General features: G+C 43.0%; 1 protein-coding gene across 1 annotated transcript in view; it reads right to left on the reverse strand.

The window, feature by feature from the left end:
* DRC11 (dynein regulatory complex subunit 11) overlaps positions 1–16823 on the reverse strand; it is a 95829-nt gene extending 79006 nt beyond the window's left edge. The window contains exons 1-5 of the mRNA XM_079977753.1: positions 16683–16823; positions 14901–15228; positions 13355–13474; positions 7429–7620; positions 4642–4713 (exon numbers count right to left, since the gene is read on the reverse strand). Coding sequence (XP_079833879.1) covers positions 4642–4713; positions 7429–7620; positions 13355–13474; positions 14901–15228; positions 16683–16693 — 723 coding nt within the window. The 5' untranslated portion in view covers positions 16694–16823. The remainder of the gene's footprint in view (positions 1–4641; positions 4714–7428; positions 7621–13354; positions 13475–14900; positions 15229–16682) is intronic.
* Between the last annotated feature and the right edge of the window lie 7174 nt (positions 16824–23997).

A 23997-nucleotide genomic window follows, 5' to 3' on the forward strand; every position in this document is an offset into this window, starting at 1 on the left:
TTAAATTGATAAGGCAAAAGTGGACATTAGTCCATGAAACAAACCATTCCAGCCCATCAGTCACAAAGTATGCTTTGTTCTCGAAAAAACTCCTTATTTTCATTTTTAAAAATGGGAATTCGTTGAATTTCATGCATGATGGTCACAGTTTCGATTCACCTGAAAAATAAAAATAAACTCTGGTGTTGGCCCTAGGAATCTGCAGGTTAGCTGATAATTAACTCAGAGCAACAGTTCTGAATGTAGGGTGCTCAATAATGCAATAAAGAAATATTTTACCAATGTAATATGACAATGAGAGTTCTTGCTAAATTCACTAATGTTGCAATGAAATAGCTGCTTTCTTGATAACGTTCTAGGTGTGCTCTGGGTATGCTGTTAAACCTCTTTTACTAATGTAATCCCCTCATTCAAAGGAGATTACTAAAACAGTGCATGCTCAAAACAGGCCTGCCACACGCAGGAGCATACCTAGGGGTTGGGCAGCTTGGCTCCTGCCAAAGGCGCAGGCCCAGGGAGGCACAAAAACCGCCCCTCTCCACTCTGGTTCGGAGCCCGCCTGCCTGCCTGTGCACTCCCTGGGCCACTCCGCTGCTCTGGGTGCCTTGGCAGAGGAATGAAACGGGCAAGGCGGGCGCTGAAACAGCTCCTGGCCAAGGGCACATGGGAGCCTAGCTATGCCTCTGGCCACATGGGTATCCCAATGGGGAAATGCACACAATTCCAAAGGTGTTACCCCTTTGATAGATAGGGCTCCTTTTTTTGCATGGCGGCAGCCTCTTGCTCACTTTTGGAAAATGCATAATTTAGAACTAGTGGAATGTCTTTTACCAATTTTGTATCTTTTAAGCTGCTTTCACTATATCACTAGTACAATAAGACAAAACCATATTTCTTGTACACCTAGCGATTGCTTATCTCCTGAAAAGTAAAAAGGTGCCCTTTCCCACTTCCTCCCTCTCAAAAACTGCCTTGTCTCTATGGGAGTTTTAAAAATCTAATTTCACACACACACAATCCCAATTCCCGCAAAGTGCTGCAGTTTAACACCAACAAGAAAAACCTTGCTAGCCTGCATCAGAAATCTTATAGTGCTCTATCCTTGTAAAGGATAACTTTTTCTTCTTTTCCAGGCTTGTGCTGCTAAGCCATACAGAGCAAAGGGGCTTAGGACTGGGGATGGCTGTCACACCTGAACATGGTGCAGCTTGGGGACAAGAAGATTCCTAAATTTGGAATGCAATGTGAATCTCCTCCTTCTCTTTCTTTAAGGAACAGGTTTCCCCAGAATTTCATTCCTCTACGTCCTCTGGATCCCAAAGGTCCTGGTCCAGTTTATTTGACACGTTTTTTTCAGGGAGCATCCTACTTTTTTGTGAAATGAAAAACCAGCAGATATATAAACAACGGTTATTTTAGAGTATAAAAAGGATGTAAAGTAGTCAAAGTTTGGATTAATGAGATCAGTAACACAACAAGGAACTCTAGAGAGTAACTGCAGAAAATAAATAAAGCCAAAATGGCATTTTCAGATATGCTTAATGAAACAGACATCTGACACCCCTGAGCTATCTTATTTTCCCGTTTGCAGGAGCTGAAGAATATTCACGCTCTACTTATTTATAGAGCTTGAAGTTTTGCTATAAGGAATCTAATTATTTCTTTGACCACAGTTTATATTATTTATAATGAGAGCCATTCTATGGAGAGATTTACTTTTCTAACTAGCTGAAGCACAAGAGGAAATAAAATACATTATTCAAGCCATGTAATTAAATAAATATATATGAGATACACATTAAAAGAGACAGAGAGGAAAAGTTACTGATGGTCAAATTATGTCCTTTCACATGAAAAAGCTGCATTTAAGTACATTCTAAAAGTGATTAAGAAAATAGTATTTGTATATGGCCATCCATAGCTCAGTTAGTCAAGAAGGGCTCAACTTTTTCCTGGACTTGAAACAGCACTTGGATTGTTGCAACTTTTCTGGGCAGCCACTCTAAGACTGTCTGCATGTCACACAAGGCAGACAGGAAATCATGTTTCCATGTACATGAGCTAACAGCAAAATATCTGACCTGCATGCAACTAACACCACCCATCCAAAACTTGTCTCTCCTCTCCACTGGCAAGGAATAAGGCCCTCCTACATGCTGAGGGCTGCTCTTGAGTGTTGAAGGTCTTGGGCTGGCTGGAAATGGCTCCTTCATTATGCCAGCAAGAAAGCCACGCAGGCTTTTAACAAGGCAGAGAGAAGCAAGGAAGAAAAGTGAAGTGAGAGATGAAGGAAAACTAGATTAAGAAATAGGGAAGGTGAGGACATAGTTTGACCCTGACTCCTGGAGCAGCAAGGACAGAAAAACTGTGGGGGGAGCTCTCTCCCACGCAAGGAATAACGATGGCCTGATTTGTATAGGGAGAAGCAACCCAGATGATAATATCTTCCTCCCCCATAGGAAAAATTAGTCATTCTTACTAGACACGTCAGTATTTGTTTGAGGATAAGTTTAAAACAACAGAGGACCATGTGCAATTCATGTAACTCTGAATGCGTAAGAAAAGCAAGCCCTGCAAATAATTTTATAGTAATAAAAAAAATATGCTGGTACAATCATATATCAAAGGGGGCTTGACCACTGCCTGCTGCCCCACCCCACATGAACACCAACACGAACGTGTATGAGACCTACCAGGTTCCCAAGTGTTCATGGAAGAGAACATAATCTTAAAGAGGATCACAACCAGGACTTATGAATAACAAAAGGGCATTTTTATTCTGAATTAATCCCACCCATACTCTCTTTAACTGGATATTAATTGACTGGCAAGACACTAAGTGATTTAAATCTAGCATATCTAGACTAGCGTCCACTTCCCTGGTTCATCAGAGGGCCTTCTTGGCAGTGGCGCCCTCCCTTCAGATGTCAAGGAGATAAAGAATTAGACAACATTCAGAGGACATCTGAAAGCAGCCCTGTATCAGGAGGTTGTTAATGCTTGATATTTTTATTATGTTTTTAGATATGATGTAAGCTGCCCAGAGTGGCTGGGGAAACCCAGTCTGATGGGCAGGGTATACATATTTAATTAATTAATTGTTATTTAGCAGGACACATTCCTCTACCAATGGGAAGGCACCAGCCTATGGTTTAAAGGAGTCATCTTCCTTTTCCCACCCTGGTTCCTTGCAATTACATATGGGTGGGGAGTGAGACACTGTTGATAGAAATTGTGTTAATGCTAAGTATCTTTCTTTCTCACACGTTTAGAGAGTATTTTTCGCCACTCTTTAAATATTTTTCAGAAACCCATTAGGCAGAGGAAGCTTTCTTTAAATGTTGGGCAGTGATAATAATAATAAATAACAACAACAATATCCAAATCATTTCTAGTGGGTGGCAGAGGTGTATGACTATGAGAAGTACCATTGATCCAACTTTTGATATGCTCTTCAATCACATCAATGTCATTTACAAGATTGGTTTGGAATAAATAGCACATTAAAACCTGCTTGTAATTTTTATTCTTAACCTCATTTCTGCAGGTATAGCGTATGGGAGAAGTACCCATGCAAGGATTCCCATGGGGTTCAATAGGAACCAATGTGGTGTAGTGGTTAAGAGCGGTAGTCTCGTAATCTGGTAAACCGGGTTCGCTTCCCCGCTCCTCCACATGCAGCTGCTGGGTGACCTTGGGCCAGTCACATTTCTTTGGAGTCTCTCAGCCCCACTCACCTCACAGAGTGTTTGTTGTGGGGGAGGAAGGGAAAGGAGAATGTTAGCCGCTTTGAGATTCCTTAAAGGGAGTGAAAGGCGGGATATCAAATCCAAACTCTTCTTCTCTCCTTTCCTCGCTCTCACATGCACTTGGAGTATACTATTGGTATCAGGCCAGTGACTTTGCTGTGTTCTTTTTGGCCCCTGCCAAACAGCTTTAATCTGTTGTAGTCTATTCTATTGCAGTTTTAAATTATGGCTGTAAATTTTTTAGAGATAATTTTATTGTTTTACCTTTTTAATATTCCACAGTGATGTTTTCTCCTACAACAAGTGGTATACCATGGTTAAGAAATAAATGAAGTGTGGGGAACGAGCAGTCCCTTCCCCTGAGATGCAAGATGTTTCTGCCCTGGGGCAACAAAGTGTGGGTTCTACTAAGCGCTATGGGAATCCTCCCTGAGTGCTACCTCCGGAAGTGACAGAAAGACAGGCAAAACATAGCAAGGACTGTGCACTTGCACAGATATCAAAGGAAATTGTAATATTTATTAACTTAAAAGAGTCATATTCAGTACTGGTGTGGGAGAGAAGCTACTCTATCATCAATGTTAGGTGATGACTTAAGGAGCAGCAGTGCAGCTGACCACTCCACACTTCTCTCCTCATTTGCCACTTAGTGGTAGTAGTGATATACTACATTCACCCCCGACCCAAATTATCACTTTTCTGTTCTTATTTTGGTTAGGTATACAGGATACAGTATTCGTAATGACAACTGGGAACTGTTTTGATGTAGACATTTATTCTTGTTAGCAGGTAACCTTTATAACACAGAGTTTTATAACACCCATTTGATAGCATCTAAAATTTGGAATTATTTAAAATGGCAAATTGGAAGGAAAGGTACATGAAGACTCACCATCCCTAGAAATATCATTTCTTCTTCTCTGAGTTTCAAACTTTTCTTCCACTGGGCATATCCACGCCAAAGCTGAATTTGGAATACAAACCTAATGAGATTAATTGCCCTTTTTACAACTTCCTGCACAGCAGCAAGGGGAAAAACAAATAGAGGAAGGAAAAAACAGACTCCAAATCTAGCAATGTATCATTAACAGTTACCATCTGGGGGTTTTGGCATTGGGTCTTAATCTTTCCTGCTTTGTTTGCAGTGTAATTTGGAGGTGATAATTCTGTGAATTCATTTGGAATTTGTATGATTTATCTTTTAACCCATTTTAATCCTTTATTTCTCTCTGTCTTTTCAAATAATTTTGCACAACACCATGCACACAAATGCTATGTAAAGAAATGACTTAATAATTGAAGCTGCATCCTTTTTTCACAAAAATACTTTTCAAATGCAGAAGTAATGTAAGAAGGGATATGTACAGTTGTAAGAATTGAAGGAAATTCTTAAGCTTTCATCAAAAAGCGTTTTACAATCATAGGGTAACATCCAACTAATTCATACTCAGGGTAGACACATTCAAATTAATATTTCCCCCCCAATGAGTCTGCTCCAAGGATAAATAACATCACCCATACATATTTACATAGAGTCATGTTGTTGAGAAACATGTGCTGGTCATATAATCTAATATGAAACGAATGCTCCTTGGATTGATATCAAGAATCCTGCTGGACAGTTTTCCCATAACACATTTTCTGCAAATATGAGGGTTGGATTTATATTTTTAAATGAAAACTAGAATGATTTTCGATCTTCTACCAAGAGCCCATGGGTTTTCCAGCTGTTTCAGGGGCTGCATGTGCTCCACAGGGCTGTGGTTGCCCATTCTTCTAGGCATAAAAAAAATCTGTTTGCCATTTAATGTCTTAGGAAGCTTACTCCTTCAATATTATCACTAGTTTTTCATTTAAAAACAAAGACAACTCAGCTTTCATTTGAAATATTCCCAGTCAGTGGGGAGGGGGGAGCTACAAGTAAGATTAGAAGACATGAATCCTGATGGCTTCAAGTACCATCCCTTGAATGCATTCAGTGACACGACTTCTTACAAATATTACAATATTACGATATATCTTATAGTTACCTGATATATTTGTTTACTAAAAATTGTTAAGTGAACAGAATATTTTTGGCAATTTGCAATTCTTCCCTATTGTTGTAAGTGCCCCTATCCTGCCAAAGATGCTGTTTTTATCAGAGAAACAAACAGCTCACCAAACAGCTGTTTGGAAACGTCACAGCAGATTTCAGTATTGTAGAATATTGTAGAATATCCATTGTCTTGGAGTTGTTGTTTCCCCCAGTTCCTCCTGGCTCAATCAACTGAGCCAGGAAGAACAGAAAACTATAGTGCCTGGGTGTGTCAAAGCATACTCTGGAGCATGGAACGTGTGCAGAAGAGGGCAACTAGAATGATCAAGGGTCTAATAGCCAAGCCTTATGAGGAGTGGTTGAAGGAGCTGGGTATGTTTAGCCTGGAAAAGAGGAGCCTGAGAGGCGATATTATAGCCATCTTCAAATCTCTGAAGGGCTGTCACATGGAAAGTGGAGCAAGCTTGCTTTCTCCTGCCCTGGAAGGTAGGACTCAAACCAATGGCTTCAAGTTAGAAGAAAGGAGAGTCCGACTAAACATCTGGAAGAAGTTTCTGACAGGAAGAGCTGTTCCACAGTGGAACGGTCTCCCCCAGGAGGTTGTGGATTCTCCTTCCTTGAAGGTTTTTAAGCAGAGGTTGGTCGGCCATCTGTCAGGGTTCTTTAGCTATGATTCCTGGATTGCAGGGGGTTAGACTAGATGAGTTGTAATCCCAAAAAAGATTGCAAACCAGGACACGCACTTCCGGGTCTGACGTGTTTGTAATCCAAGACGTATGCAAACCAAGGTATCACTGTATGAGAAATCGCGTTGGGGGAAAATGGAACTCCACAGCGCCATCTGGTGTCACAGTGTTATAATGCATAAACAACACATATACAGTGGCGCCTCGCAAGACGAAAAGAATCCGTTCCGCGAGTCTCTTCGTCTAGTGGTTTTTTCGCCTTGTGAAGCAACCCTATTAGCGGCTTAGCGGCTATTAGCGGCTTAGCAGCTTAGAAAAGGGGGGGGGGAGCAGAAAAAAATCGCAAGACTCGCAAGACGTTTTCGTCTTGCGAAGCAAGCCCATAGGGAAATTTGTCTTGCGAAGCGCCTCAAAAACGGAAAACCCTTTCGTCTAGCGGGCTTTTCGTCTTGCGAGGCATTCGTCTTGCGGGGCACCACTGTAAAACACTTTTTCTTTACCAATCTAGCAGAGTCCTATGATTCTATGGTCACCCTCCAGCACCACAGTTGTGCGGTGGCAGCTTCCAGAAAGATCTTGCAGGAGTTCCACAAGACCTCACCAGAAGCTGCTGCCTCCACAGCCACACAACCCTGGTAAGGGAGGTGGTAGCACATTTGAGGAGCAGGAAGAAGTAATGACAGCAGGAGGCTATTGGCAGCAGAATAAGGGATTATCACAGATCCAGGCTTTCCAAGCTTTTTCTTACAGAACTTTCATAAAAAACCCTGAGCTTTCTCCAAGAGACCTCTAAAAACATCTCAGAAAAACCAAGTCAATTAACAAAGCATGCCAGGATTAGAAGAGATTGTGGATTACTAGTTTAAATATAGATTATTCTCTTTTTCCAAAGGCAACTAAACATGCATTCCATTTTCATAGCAATATATCTCTGATTAAAAAGAAGATATTTTACCTTCTGAATGAATAACACAGCACCATCTATATCTAGGGCTTTCTCACCCGTAAGCCTGGCTAGCCTCTCTCTCTTTTCTTCCAGATAGATTTGCTTCATGAATGTAGCCCGGAGTCGGCCCTGACGAGCCCGCTCAGCTATTTGAATGGTTCTAATAGCTTCTTCTAAGGGCATGAGCTTCACAACTTTTTTCTATAACATAAAATGGAAGCATAGGACAAAAGTAAATACATTGTCTTTATCCTGTCCCAGAGGAATTCCAATTAAACAACGTTGCTCTTTCTTATTTCTTTGCAGAAATGTGTCAGGTGCACAAAATTCCATCAGAATGCATGTATTTTATACTCCTGCATTTATGCTTCCCACTTTTTCTTTGCTGCTATGGCAGCATACTAGGTATCAGAAGCCATGGGAAGCTTTTCAGCACACCAAAGTCCTTTCAGTGGATGCCAGACACCCTGGAAACATTTCCCAGGTTCTCTAGAACCTATGAAGGCAGGAGGGAGACATGGAAAGAAGTGTCCTTTTGACTCAGATGCCAATGTGCCCCACAGAACGGCTCACAAGGCTGTAATGTTTGCCTCAGATTAAAGGCAAATTTACAAATAAAAAAAACCTAAGGTTCAGAAGGAGGAGGAAGACATTACAAACTTCAGCAATGCCAGTAACTTCTACTACATGTTTTATTAAAATTTACATGCATAAACTTCCTGCTTCTTCCAAACCCCTGTTAGAAAATCTATATATGAGTACACTTATAACTAACAAGAAAAATAATGCATGTGGATTCCAAGGTAATCAGGAATGCGAAATCAGGGAAGTCGCCAGGGCCGGATGGACTGTCAGCTTGCTATTACCAGAAAATGGAAGAAGTTATACCTCAACTTTTAAAAGAAGCGATGAACGATATACTAACCAAAGGAAAAATACTGGAGACTTGGAAGGAAGCCAGTACAGAACGCTAATCCCCAAACAGGGGACAGACTTAACACTCATCTCAAACTACAGACCAATTTCATTACTTAATAACGATTACGAACGCTTTGCAGCCATCTTAGCGGAAAGACTAAAAAAGACCCTGAGAGAAATAATCCATGAGGACCAAGCATGCTTCCTTTCCGGATGACAGATAAATGACAATGTAAGAAACCTTATTAATATAGGTACTAGAATACCTAGAAGCTCGAAACGAAAAACCAGCAGTACTTATGCTAGTAGACAAAGAAAAGGCATTTGACAACATCTCTTGGAGCTTTATGAAAACACAAGTTAACTTAATGGGTCTTGGAGAAACATTTTGCCATTTTGCAGAGGAATAGAGGCAATATATTTGGAACAGCGAGTCAAACTTATCATAAGCAGCAATATCACAGATCGTTGCAACATAATGAAGGGGACAAGGCAAGGGTGCCCACTGTCCCCACTGCTATTTATTCTAGTATTAGAAACCCTGAATAGGAAAATAATAGAGGATGAGAGGTTAAGAGGTATAGCAGTATGGGGGAAATCCTACAAATTAAAAGCTTTTGCAGATGACCTCATTATAACCACAGAAAACCCGAAAGAAAGTTTACCAAGACTGTTGGAACTGATAAACGAATACAGGCAGGTGGCGGGTTTTAAACTCAATAGCAAAAAACCGAAATTACTGGTAAAAAATATGGGGATCCAGGAAAAAAGTGAATTACAAGAAATTTGTGGTTTGGAAATTAGCAAAAAAGTAAAATACCTGGGTATATGGCTCATGACAAAAAATATTAATCTATTTCAGGATAATTACTGTATTTATGTGTATATACTGTGTATATACTGTGTATAACATGACCCCGTGTATAAGACTACCCCCCTTTTTAACATTATTTTTTAGTAAAAAAAACCAAGTCTTATACACGGAAAAGTACGGTACGTTAAGACCTGGAAGGAGATAAAAAATTATTTTGAGATTTGGAGCAGGTTAAACATCTCCTTTGGGGGAAGAATTTCTACAATAAAAATGAATGTGCTCCCAAAAATGATCTTTCTGTTCCAATCAATTCCCATGATCAGGGGGAGCAAGCTGTTTCAAAGATTGGCAGAGGGACATCTCAAGATTTATCTGGCAGGGTAAAAACCCCAGGAATAAGCACGAACTATTAATTGATGTTGAATTATTTGAATTATGGTGCTGGATTTGAATTCTGGTGCTGGAGGAGACTCTTGAGAGTTCCATGGACTGCAAGAAGATCAAACCTATCCATTCTTAAGGAAATCAACCCTGAGTGCTCACTGGAAGGACAGATCCTGAAGCTGAGACTCCAATACTTTGGCTACCTCATGAGAAGAGAAGACTCCCTGGAAAAGACCCTGATGTTGGGAAAGATGGAGGGCACAAGAAGGGGACGACAGAGGATAAGATGGTTGGATAGTGTTCTCGAAGCTATCAGCATGAGTTTGACCAAACTGCGGGAGGCAGTGGAAGACAGGAGTGCCTGGCGTGCTCTGGTCCAGGGGGTCACGAAGAGTCGGACACGACTAAACGACTAAACAACAACAATTAATTGATGTTAAAGGGGGAGGGGGGTCACTGCCAGATCTGAAACTGTATCATGACGCAGCTTGTATCTCCTAGATCTGGGAATGGTTGACGCTACAAAACACTGATTTGCTGGATCTGGAATAATTCGATAATCAGTACGGTTGGCACGCTTATCTAGGATATGAAAAGGCTTCTTGAACCGCGTGGTTAGGAAATCGTTATATATGGTGTGGGCTAAGTATAAGGACTTACTGAGCCAAAAACGCCATGGAGGCTATCCCCAACAGAAGCATTTTCGGTAAAAAAAAACCACACACATGAGAGGTAATTGTCAATTCACCAAGATTTATTGGAAGAAAAGGAAAATAGGCTAAAATTTAAAAAACTGGAAGAAATTCGAACCCATTTAACAGATTGGTTGCAAATGAACGAGACATTCCAAAAAGACAAACAGAAAAGGCATTTCCACAGAACTTTCAAGACTAGAGAAAGATTTAATTAAAAAAAAACGCTCTCTTAAAATGTACAGACTTCTCCTTGACTGGGAGGTCAAGGAGAAAGAAGTAAAATCAGTTATGGTCCAATGGGCCAGAGATTTTGGTTACAATAGCCAAATGGAATCATGGGAAAGGTTATGGAGGGAGGACCTGAAATTCACTGCGTGCTATGATTTGAAGAGAATTTCATGAAAATGCTTTACTGATGGTATCTAACACCTTGTATAATTGGCCAAAATGTATAAAACCAGGTAAAGCATTTGTTGGAGATGCAGGGAAGTGGAGACGAGGATCCACATGTGGTGGAACTGCAAAAAAAAAAAAAAAAAAAAAGGAATTCTGGGATACAATATATAACGAGCTTCAGAAAATGTTTAAATGTTCCTTCCCTAAGAAGCCTGAAGCCTTTCTGCTGGGTATAATGAGTAATGAAATTCCGAAAAAATTAAGAAGAATTTTTATGTATGCAATAGCAGCAGCAAGAATTCTAATGGCAAAAGGATGGAAAGGAGACTCCCTTCCTTCCAAATTGGATTGGCAGACCAAAATGTTAGAATATGCAGAGCTAGCAAGAATGACAGCAAGACTCTGAGATGATACAGATCAAATATTTAATAGAATGTGGGACATTTACAGAGTATAACTAAAAGAACATTGTAAAAATCTAAATTCTTTGGCAGGCCTGAATTGGCTTCTGCATGAAGTAAGAGAATTTTACAAAACCAATACAACTGAAATAACTTAGGAGAGAGAAAGGAAAGTGTATAGTCGAAAATGTAATATAAGAACCACAATGAAAGTCATGTTGGAATTAGTTACCGTATGTATGAATCTAAAAATTTTTTGTAATATGTATCGATTTTGTATTGTTTTTGTTGACTGTTTTGTTTTGTTTTTAAAATCAATAAAGCATTTTTTAAAAAATAATTCCAAGGTAATTCATAGCCTGATCTAAACAGGTTATTTTATAATATTATTTTTGTATTGGACCATTTACATGGTGCATTATATGAGACAATAAAAGCAACACACTCCTGAATGAAGGGGCTCACCATTTATAATTTACCAGAGGGGGAAATACTAACAGGAATACAGTGGTACCCCGCAAGACGAATGCCTCGCAAGACGAAAAACTCGCTAGACAAGGGTTTTCCGTTTTTCGAGGTGCTTCGCAAGACGAATTTCCCTATGGGCTTGCTTCGCAAGACAAAAACGTCTTGCGGGTTTGCTTCCTTTTTCTTAAAGCCGTTAATACCCGGGGAATCCGCGCTCCGCAAGACGAAGCATCTCGCGGAACGAATTAATTTCGTCTTGCGAGGCACCACTGTATCTGTCTAGGACGCAGTAATCATGCAACCAACTGACAGCACTCCCCATTCCTGGATCATAATTTTGCTTTGTCTCCATCAACTCAGGAAACAAGATAACTTTGTTACCTAAAAATCCTAATATCTGCTCTCTGTCCAAATGTCTAGCACTCCTGTAGGGAAAGGTATGCTGTGCAGAGAGTCAGAAAGAGGATGACAGATGTAAGAGGTGAATGGCTCATGGGCCTTCCTTGGGTGCTCCAGAATCTACCACTATCCCTGTATTAAGAGTTGGTCTAATCATGTGGCAGAATGAGACAACTATTTCAGGTGGTGTTGGGTGGCATCCATCTGTCTCAAGAGAAAATGGAGTGCACCTCCAGGGGTGAAGTCAAACCGCTGCATTAGCAGCACCAAAGTGACTGCTCCAGGATGCAGCATGTATGGAGGTCCTGGGCTGCCCAGATGACAAAACCCCCTCTCAGCCTCGCTGATGGGGTCCAAAGGAAATCAGAGTAAGACATTTGGCACCATCAAGACTGCAGGAGTTGCCAGAAAGTGGCCTACTAGGTGCCATCCAGCCGTCTTAGGGACTCCATTCCAGATTTGTGTCGGATTTGCTCCTTAGCCTTTTCTTCTCCCACAAGTCAGCAGAGGTTTGAAATCAGAGCTTTCCTTCTCCTAGAGGGCTACTCTCCCAGGTTGATGAGCCACATCTGCCCCATCACTTCCCTCCACAGCACATGCAGAAACCACCTTCCTGACCACTGGGTCCACTATTGGTCTCGTCTGCTCAATGCGCCACAGCCTCTCTGTGCATGTAGCAGAAGTCCCTAACTCAATGAGGGTTTGAGGTGCATCAGCCACCCTCACCTGGTTTAGCCGGCCAGTCAAAGGCATTTCCTGGGGTGTGGCTGCTGTCGCCTGCTGACAGCTTCCAGGAGCCACAGGTGAGAGCTGAGTGCAGGGTGGGGGTAAAAGGTGAGCAAAGGTGTTCCCCCTACAGAGGCACTACCCCTCCCCTAACACCCCATACACCTCTCAGGTGCAGACTGGAGCATTCCTGGGCCACCGCCTTGCCTGCCTTATTATTGCCTGGTTCTCTCACCAGCTGGCCCTCCTGCTACGGCTGGTATCCCTGGTCACCCAACCTGGGAGGCCTTAGGAGTCGTTACTCAATGCAATATGTTCTGGGCAAGGTGGCCAAGAGAGTGCATGAAACATCACTGTGGTTTGCCACAGTCACTAAAACTGTGGAAATGTTATAAAATTTTAAATTAAGTTCGACATCTTTTTTTTTACTAGGTTTAAGCATGAATTCTAGACACTGCACTGATGGCAGTGTAGGCACTCTCCTGGCACCTCTCCCAGAAGGCCTGGCTGAGGGGAAGGATGCTGTTGGCCCTTCCAAGAGCGAGTAAGTGAAGAGCAGGGACTAGAAGAGAAACTGCCTCTGCTATCACCACTAAGGCATCAAATAAACAAGGGTGGAGAAGAGGAACAGGAATAGGAATGGGTCAACAATGGCAGCGGAGGAAGAGGACAGCAGGAGGTAGAACCATCTCTTGCAGCAGCCCTGCCTGAACTGATTACACAGATATACTCACAGGTTCGCCATCATACATGCCAGCATCAAGCATTATCTGAGCAAGGATTTTCTCCCTCTCTTTCAACACCTTTATTTTCTCCTTAATAAAATACCTTGGGATTGGAATTTCAATGTTTTCCTATTGGAGAGGAAAAGTTAATTTTGTAAATCATGCTGGTCATTCAATGAATACAATTTCTCTACAAAACAGTCAAAAGTGCCCAAGTAAACATACATTTCTGGGAATGCTGAATTATGGATGTGCATAAAAGTTGCTATTATTCTGCAATTGTCTTAACTTATTTCAGCAATATATAATCCCAATGAAGGGATTCCTGAAGCTGGTTATGTTGCCTTTCAGTTAGTTGTCTTATACTGAGAGCTCGGCTATGAAATGGGTTATAAATCAACAAGATAATGTGATATATGAACACTTGAAGATGCTAATAAAAGCACAAAAGGTACTGCATCAGACTGCAGTACAGAAGATAGCTGTTGAGTGTACTTCTTCATTACTAATTATTGCATAAGAAATCCTTAAGTGCAACCCACTGTTGGAAAGAGCAACTTATACTAACATAATAGGCTGTAGAATGCCAAAGCTGTATTATTTATATTTGAACGTCACTCACAAATACTATCTTGGTAATCTGCCTTTACAGGTAAAATAAGAAAATGCTGTAATTTCAATATGTTGTCTAGATATTAGCTAAACAATTTCTTTAATGTGTTGTATTTCTTGCTTAGATAAAGTGCTTACACGGATCAGGGCTAGCCAAAGACACAGATGTGGGTATTTCTGCATGTGGGAGAAGAATGAGACATTTATGGCTTGCTAACCATTAGAACAGGAGATGCACCACTGACAGGCTATTTTCCCTCAAACCACCCTGATGAAAGAGTCTTTTGAAAACTGCTTTTGGAACTTAGGGGTTCTCAAGGAGCAATTTGAAGGTTCTCAGTAGCCATCTTTTGTAAAGGTAGCTTTGTGTGAAGAATATAAACATAGCTTATGTGCTGAATTTACAGTTTAACATCTTTTTTTTAAATGAAAGTTTGATGCAGTTCATGATGTGGGCAACAGGTGGAGCTGTATGAGAGAAATAAATTAAATCCATGATTCTCAATGAGGCTTGCTGGGGTATTATCAGCTCCCCCCACCCCAACTCACTGAAGCCCAGTTTTTGTATGTGTTCCTTGATTACAGGTGAAGGTGGCATGTCTCCGCTTAGGTCCATCCTTACTATCTTCTTTGCACTTGGTAGCCAGGGCTTAGATTTAATCTGTTGCGGGTTGGAGCAATTTTTTGCATTTCTATGGTGAAACTGAAAAAACCTCACATACTATAGTTGAAAAATGGAAATGGAATAACAGTTCAAGACCCAAGTGCCAGCAAGTATTCAATGGAGTGGGGCTCTTCGAACTTTTTTCATGTGTTTTTTACAAGTGAGAACAATTGGACAACTATATTAAGATGCACAGAAGTCATTTATTTAAAGAAAACAAACAGTTATTAAGAATTTGATTCTACAATATGAAAAACAACATGAAGGGACTATACTTACAGGAGCCAGCTTAAGATCTTGTAAAATGTCATCAAAGTAATGATATTCTGACAACTCCAGCTCCACCATTTCATTCTTTAACTCCAAAATACGACCCATTACTCCATCAAGCATTTGCCGAATAATTAAACGCTTTTGTGGGTGAACAATCTGGTCATAAGCAGCTTCCAAATTGCGAAATATCTGCACATACTTGACGTAGAAAGTGCCTAGCATTTGAAACACTACTAGGCGATCTTTCAATGGTTTGTGGGATTTCTCTTCTATCTCCTTCTGCAACACGCAGTTGAGGGACTCCTGGGCTTCCGCCCACATTTTATTGTAAGTGCTAATAAAGTGGGGTGGGGGTTGGGGAAGAGAACACTTTAGTACATACAAAGAGAACGAAGTAAAATATAGCAAATAGTGCAACCCTATTCATGTCTACTTAGAAGTAAGCAGCACCAAGTTTAAGGTTACCATATTATTTTCCAATGAATCCAGGAACACTTTTCAGCTTCAATGGATTTTGTATGGGGACTGACTTGTAAATCTGGGGACTGTCCTCAGGAAACGGGGACGTCTGGTAACTTTAACAAAGTCCGATGAGATCCACAGGTACTTACATTTAACCAATGTTGAATGGGATTTCTGCCCCCCCCCCCCGAAAATGCAGGGTCTGTGGTTTAGTGTTTTTTTTGGACCTGGCTTTGACCCTGGATGCCCAAGAGTCAGCTACAGCCAGAGTGCCTTGGCCCAGCTGAAATGGGTGTGCCAATGACACCTGTTTCTGGAGGAAGCACATCTTGATTATTGCATTGCATTTGAAACAGGGCAACTCCTTGGTCCAGAATGTTAACAGGGGAAACATTTCAGAGCATGGCTCGCCTAATGGAACAGCTGCACTGGCTTCAAAGTTGGTTCTAGGCAGAATTCAGAGTATTTGTGATGACGACGTTTAAAGGCCAAAGTAATTTAGGATTGCCTTAGAATCATAGAGTTGGAAGAGACCACAAGGGCCATCGAATCCAACCCCCTGCCAAGCAGGAAACACCATCAGAGCACTCCTGACATATGGTTGTCAAGCCTCTGCTTAAAGACCTCCAAAGAAGGAGACTCCACCACACTCCTTGGCAGCAAATTCCACTGTCGAACAGCTCTTACTGTCAGGAAGTTCTTCCTAATGTTTAGGTGGAATCTTTTTTCTTGTAGTTTGGAACCATTGCTCCGTGTCCGCTTCTCTGGAGCAGCAGAAAACAACCTTTCTCCCTCCTCTATGTGACATCCTTTTATATATTTGAACATGGCTATTATATCACCCCTTAACCTCCTCTTCTCCAGGCTAAACATGCCCAGCTCCCTTAGCCGTTCCTCATAGGGCATCGTTTCCAGGCCTTTGACCATTTTGGTTGCCCTCCTCTGGACACATTCCAGTTTGTCAGTGTCCTTCTTGAACTGTGGTGCCCAGAACTGGACACAGTACTCCAGGTGAGGTCTGACCAGAGCAGAATACAGTGGCACTATTACTTCCCTTGATCTAGATGCAATACTCCTATTGATGCAGCCCAGAATTGCATTGGCTTTTTTAGCTGCCGTGCCTTCTTCCGTACAAATTCGGACCATCTTCAAGGAACACTTGAGCTCCTGGGCCCTATTGTCCTATGTGTCTCTTACATCTATGCACCCAGGGGAGAGTTCTGCCTGGAGGGGACCCTTCCTTGGAGGCGCCTCTGCTAGGCAAGAGGCTTCTGGGCCCCGAGGAGCGAGCCAGCCTCCTTCTCCCCGCGAGCGAGGCGCACTTACTTGTGGGACATGGCGGCGGCGGCGACCCAGACTTCCGTTCCTGGCGGGGGGTGGGCGAAGAGGGGCGCCGCGGACCCTGTTCCTGGAGGGGGGGGGGTGGGCTTGTTCGAAGGCTCTTTCAGCACCGAGCCAAGCCGCCCCCGCCGCCCCCGGGCTCCGGCTTTTGCACGGCCACACCCGCAGCCTTCTCCTCCTGCTCCAGGCGTTGCTTAGCAACGGGGCGCCAGGCCCAGCCAGGCCCGCGGCCGAGGCGCCCCGGGAGGTTGCTATGGGAACACCCGAAGGCGGAGGGGGCCAGGGCGGTCCGCGGGGCAGCAGCGCAGGGTCACGTGGTGCCTGGGGGGGGAGGGAGGCTGTCTCCGCCCCCCCCGCGCCCCCCGGGCTGCCTACCTGCCCTGCTGCTGCTGCTGCTGCTGCTACGCGCCCCCCCCCCCAAACACTAAGGCAGAAGAGCAAGGAGGTGATGGGTTGGCCATGCTGCCTCCTAGCCTTTATTAAGCATTTTGTATTTTTATTTTTATTTTTTATTTTATTTTTGGGACGCAGGTGGCGCTGTGGGTTAAAGCCTCAGCGCCTAGGGCTTGCCGATCGAAAGGTCGGCGGTTCGAATCCCTGCGGCGGGGTGCGCTCCCGCTGCTCGGTCCCAGCGCCTGCCAACCTAGCAGTTCGAAAGCACCTCCGGGTGCAAGTAGATAAATAGGGACCGCTTACCAGCGGGAAGGTAAACGGCGTTTCCGTGTGCGGCTCTGGCTCTGGCTCTGGCCAGAGCAGCGATGTCACGCTGGCCACGTGACCCGGAAGTGTCTCCGGACAGCGCTGGCCGCTGGCCTCTTAAGTGAGATGGGCGCACAACCCCAGAGTCTGTCAAGACTGGCCCGTACGGGCAGGGGTACCTTTACCTTTACCTATTTTTATTTTGTGTCTCTGTGCTGTGAACCGCCCTAAGGGCGATGTGTACATACGTCATAACTAAACAATATTTATGATGATGATTAATTAAATTTGTATACCGCCGAGGGGTATTTCATCCTTAGATGAAAATACAAGATAAAAACACAAAAGTACGTAATAAAAACAAGAACAAAAAACCACTAACCAATAACTCCTCTCCCCCCACCCACCCCCACAAGCACATCTAAAAGGGTATAAAGGTAAAGGGACCCCTGACCATTAGGTCCAGTTGCGGACGACTCTGGGGTTGCGGCGCTCATCTCGCTTTATTGGCCGAGGGAGCCGGCGTACAGCTTCCGGATCATGTGGCCAGCATGACTAAGCCGCTTCTGGCGAACCAGAGCAGCGCACAGAAACGTTGTTTACCTTCCTGCCAGAGCGGTACCTATTTATCTACTTGCACTGCGTGCTTTTGCACTGGTAGGTTGGCAGGAGCACGGACCGAGCAACGGGAGCTCACCCCGTCACAGGGATTCGAACCGCTGACTTTCTGATCGGCAAGCCTAAGAGGCTCAGTGGTTTAACCCACAGCACCACCCACGTCCCTTAAAAGGGTATAAGAGGACGTTAATAAAAGACAGGGTGGTGCTGGATGTGGGGGGGGGCAGCATGTGTCCCCCAAACAAGGAGCTTGCCCTCCAACACCCCCTAATTGCTGCACTCTTGTTATTTTCTTTCAGAGATCGTGTAGGGCACAACTCTGCCAGCTAGAAATATATGTTGCTCTTTCTGTGACACCCCCCCCCAAACTTCTTCTTTTGGTGCCACCACCATCCTGTCCCCAAACACTTTGCAGCACAGAGAGAGGTCCCTGTACAGTCCTAACCCATACCCAGAAGTAAGCCCTGCTGAATTCAATAGGATTTACTTCTGAGTAGATGTGGTTAGACTTGGGGGGTGGGGGTGAGGAGGATAATTCCCTTGACATTTACTTTCCAGCTACCCATAGATGTGATTTACTACCTTCTCACTTCTCTTCACTTCTCCCTCTTCAGTCCACATCAGTCCACTTCCCCACCTGCATCCACTTCCAGGACGTATGCTTAAACTCATTTAATACTACTTTATTGACCATCACCCTGAACACCCTTTGTTGAACTCACAAGTGAACAAAATAATAATTTCCACTCTCTGAATACAATCCCTTTTATCTTGCACTGCAAAGGACAAGTGCAGTTATACTTTTGGAATGATAGGATTGGCACTTAGGTCTGTTTTTCAGCATGAGTGGTAGTTTTAATTTCAGGTTCCTAACTGTCCTCAGGCCATATAGCCTTCCCTAATAAGCTTTCCTGGTTACTTCATTTTGTCTTGTAATGAAGTCTGTGAGCTAATGTTGTCCATGGGCAACATTGAGGGTGTGGGGAACAGCTGCTGGCTACAAGGACCTACTGCTGCAGTGATGCTCAATTCAAGGCAAGATGGTCAGTACAGTCCTGTAGTTTGTTTTGTTTGACTTTGATACAGTAGCAGCATGTTCCTCAGGGCTGCACATTGCGCATGAACCTAAAGGTTTTGGAGGAAAGTTGAAAGACATAAAGTTCAAATTTAATTGGAGGAATCCCACTCCATACTTACAGGGAAAGTGACCCCACGGTGACAAATATAAAATGTCATGAATAATAAAAATGGAGTTGGCCAGATATTAAATATTATGCCATATGCCACAAGTTTTACTGCAGAGTAAAAAACCTAAATCATGGTTTTTTGTGCAAGTTAAGGCAGATTTTAAAATAGTAATAAACAAATCTAGGTCAAACTATGCTTGGCATTATACACTTTATTATGAAATATTTTCATGGGAAAACAGGGTGAGTCCCCCCCTTTTTTCACCAGTATGTTCATGTAGGATGCCACTCTAAAACAGATAATGTTGCAAATCTTACACACAATACAAATTGCACTTAACATATACCAGATGTTTGGGCAAGAAAGGAATACTAAACCTCTGGCTATTAGCCAAGTAATTTATTAGCAGATAGTTTAGAAAACTATTTGGCTTAACATTTTGCAAGGGTCAGTGTACATATTCACAATACATCAACACCAGAACAGTGTCAAAGTTTAACCAGTTAGGAGGTTAGAGGTCATTTTTGTCGTATAGTAAAAAGTAAATATCAGGAAATTAGAAACTAAACAGTGATGGCCAGAACATGTGCAATGTTTAATATTTTCTGCAACCTGCAATCTGTCAAGTTTTAATGTTTTTAATATGAATGGAAATAGAACTGCCTCTGTACCATATGCGCGTTAAAACATGGCTGAAGGATATTATCCCACGACATTTTCTTGCTGAATACAGCTGGTTAAGGACCCTTTCTACATATATCTGTTGCTTTAAAACTACACCTGCATGGAAATATGATGAAACCAAAATTGATGTTAGGGCCCTCCAGGTCTACCCCTGGTGCCCATGAAGTCTCTGAACCCCCTTTCCGTTATCAGGTGAGGGTACTTAGCTCCCTTCTCCTTGAGAAGTACATAAAGCTGAGAGGAAGCTGGAAGAGCTAACCTCTTACTCATTTCCTCTTTCAGCTCAAAGTACTTTTCAAGTGTGGCAGCTAAGCAGAAAGCAGGAAGGAAAGAGGAGAAGAGAGGAAGTGAACTGGGAGACTGGGCAGGGGGAAGAAAAATGGGCTGACCAGAAAGCAGAAAGTGGGGTGCTGCATGAATCGGGAGAGGGAGAACAGCATCAGAGAGAAGGGGAAGGGGAAATGCATGCCCTGAACCCCAGTGAAACCGATCCTCTTGAAACTGCATACAGTGGTACCTCGCAAGACGAAATTAATTCATTCTGCGAGTTTTTTCATCTTGTGATTTTTTTTGTCTTGCGAAGCACGGATTTTGGAAAAGCTTCAAAAATCACCAAAGTCTTCAAAAACCTCAAAAAAGGCTACCACACCGCGTGCTATGAGTTGCTCCTCAAAGTCAAGTCGCAACTGCACCCCCTGAATGCACGGTTTCAAGAAAAAGGAAAGAAACTTGCAAGACAAAGGAAACAAACTTGCAAGACGTTTCCGTCTTGCGAAGCAAGCCCATAGGAAAATCCGTCTTGCGAAGCAACTCAAAAAACGAAAAACTCTTTCGTCTTGCGAGTTTTTCGTCTTACGAGGCATTCGTCTTGTGAGGTACCACTGTATTTAATGGGTCCCTGCACTCCCCAACCACAATCACATGATAGATTATATTTGTCTGAACTGTAATACCATAATGGTGGCATCTTAGTTTATATCTTTCCCAGTGACCTTATATGTGCGTGTAACAAAATGAGTAGAAGATGGAATCTTAACTGTCTACCATTTTCCAGCTCAGCATACTTACATAGCTGCTTCCGATGAGTGGAAAAACAGTTGGAGGCATGGTTTTGAACAGAAAATGGCTGGAGGAAATAGGGGTAAACATCCCCTTCAGTGTTCCTCCACACCTAGACCTAGACAGTGTCAGTTTATTGGTTTTCAGCCATTACCACACCTGGGCACTGATTTAAAATGCCCACTGCCTCTTCTGGTTTTGATGAAAGATGAAGATAGAACTTGTCATTTACCTCTTGACACTTCTCTTCCTTTATCCATATTACCTCACCCAGGAGTTTCTTCATGTAGAAGTTTAACAGCATGGGGGATAAGAGAGAACCTTGCAGGACGCCAAAGCACAATTGCCAGAGGATTGAGCAGAAGTCCCTCAGCACTACCCTCTGGAATTGGCCAGCCAAGTAGGAGCAGGACCATTCCAAAGCTGTGCCTCTGACACCCGACTCAGACAGCCTGTCTAGGAGGATATCAGGGTCAATGGTCTCAAACGTCACTGAGAGGTCCACAAGAATTAAAGAGCTGTACTCCTCCTGTCGAAGACAGGAGTGCCTGGCGTGCTCTGGTCCATGGGGTCACGAAGAGTCGGACACGACTAAACGACTAAACAACAACAACAACTTCTCCCGTCTCTTTTGTCTCAACAGAAGTTATCCTGCAGGTGACCAAGATGTTGTTGTTGTTTAGTCGTTTAGTCGAGTCCGACTCTTCGTGACCCCATGGACCAGAGCACACCAGGCACTCCTATCTTCCACTGCCTCCCGCAGTTTGGTCAAACTCATGTTTGTAGCTTCGAGAACACTATCCAACCATCTTGTCCTCTGTCGTCCCCTTCTCCTTGCGCCCTCAATCTTTCCCAACATCAGGGTCTTTTCCAGGGAGTCTTTTCTTCTCATGAGGTGGCCCAAGTATTGGAGCCTCAGCTTCATGATCTGTCCTTCCAGTGAGCACTCAGGGCTGATTTCCTTCAGAATGGATCGGTTTGATCTTCTTGCAGTCCATGGGACCCTCAAGAGTCTCCTCCAGGACCAGAATTCAAAAGTATCAATTCTTCGGCGATCAGCCTTCTTTATGGTCCAGCTCTCACTTCCATACATCACTACTGGGAAAACCATGGCTTTAACTATACGGACCTTTGTTGGTAAGGTGACCAAGATGGTGTGTGCTAAATTTGGCCTTTGGTGTTCACAAAATAGTACAGTTGTATTTCCCCTTTGCTGAAAAGGGACGTTCTTCTCTTTGGTTTGTAAATCTAACCGTGGTTTTTTGTTTTTGTCTGTTACATGCTAAGTTGGCAAATATGGTAAAACGTAAGTCAGCCAAAATTAAGTTTGAAAGTTCCTTTGGTTTGAAAGGGAGACAGTGAAGTGCATGCTTCATATTTCACAAGTGTGCCTGCTTTGCACTGGATTGTTTCCCCAAATAGCCCAAAGCATCTCCAAAGGGTTAACAATCTGGTTTGAGCTGACAAGAGAATGGAAAACAGACTGGTCAAGAGAAGGGCTTCCCTTCATTTGCTTCTGCATCACTTCCCCATGGAAGTGAGTATCGTTTCCCCCTCTTTCCAAGCAGGTAGACTTTTATTGACAGGCTATAAATAAACCTTCCAGTGTGTGAGAAAAAAGGGGGGAAGAATAGCAACTCTCTGTGTGTGACTGTGTGTGTTCTAGTGGCAGGATGTTTTTTATGATCCTGTTTCTTGTAAACACTGATGCAGCTTTTGTAGCACAGATGTGAAGGAGGCGGCTACTCATTGTTCTAACACCTGCTGTCCTTTAAAATGGACACTATTTCCATAAGTCATTGAGAAAACACAGGCTAAGAAATATACTTTGCAGGCCAAGCCTTGTGGATAATTTGGTAAAACCATTGAGAAACTAGCACCTGCCCAGTTTTCATTATATTTTATTGGGAGAGGAAAGAGATTTCCTCCATCATAATAATTATACAGAACAATGGTTTCAATATCCAAGGTGTCAGTGTGAGAAAAATCCTAACAGCATTTTTTAAAAAACCGGCTGCATTTATAAATGAAAGTCGAAGCTGTAATTTGCATAGCACTGTAAATTTCTAGTATTGTAATATTTGAGTTTGAGGTGACTAGAATTGCATTGCAAATTGCTAACAAGATGTTTATAACCATGTAACAGTATATTAATAGTGCTTTAACTCAGAAGGTAGCATTCTCAGTTCTTTCACACACAGAAACTTCCAGAACCCTCTTGAATTAAGTAGAATAGGAAAGATCTCTACACATCAGATCAATACTTCCTGCACTAAGAAATGGAAACTGACAATGACCCATGAGCCAAAGAGATATGTAACACTACAGCCGTTAGAAGACATGTGAAGGCAGCCTTGTAATGGGAAGTTTTTAAAAGTTTAATGTTTTGTTATGTTGTTAAATACATATGTTGGAAGCCGCCCAGGGTGGCTGGGGCAACCCAGTCAGATGGATGGGGTATAAATAGTAATATTATTATTAAGGAATAGTATTTCTCCCTACTTTGATTGGAAACATGTTGGAGGGTATGTGTAATGGTTGTAAGGGGTTACTTGTGCGTAAGTTGCCTTCCGTTTTGGTTAGATTGCCTGGCCAACCATGCTTTGGCTGACAGCTCACACTCCGTGGCCGGTCAGTCACTTGCAGAATCCGTCAGTGGGCGTTTCTTGAACCTCTTCCAGCATAATAGCTGTTTGACGCCAAGTCTCCTCCTACTCTCCCTGCGCGGAACTCGTCTGCGCAAGTAAGGGGAAGGCAGAGGCGTGTCCACGCTCTCCCCATCAGTCTCGGGTGAAGGGTCTTGGAGACCTCTCTCCGAATCCTCCATTTCCCTCCCTTCCCTACCAGTGTTATGCTGAATACCTTCCCCCCTGCTGGTCCCCTCTCCCGCATCGCTGTGGAGCCTTGCCTCCACCTCTCCTTCTGATGTCAGTTCCCTGACAGTATGTATTGTGTGACTTGTAGACTCCTGAAAAGGGAAGTTGAAAACAAATTGTGTGTTCAGCAACACTTCAGATAACTTCAATTAAAGAAGCATGTGAATTCTATTTAA

The sequence above is a fragment of the Podarcis cretensis genome (genome assembly GCF_951804945.1).
Source record: "Podarcis cretensis genome assembly, chromosome: 1".
Lineage (NCBI taxonomy): Eukaryota > Metazoa > Chordata > Lepidosauria > Squamata > Lacertidae > Podarcis > Podarcis cretensis.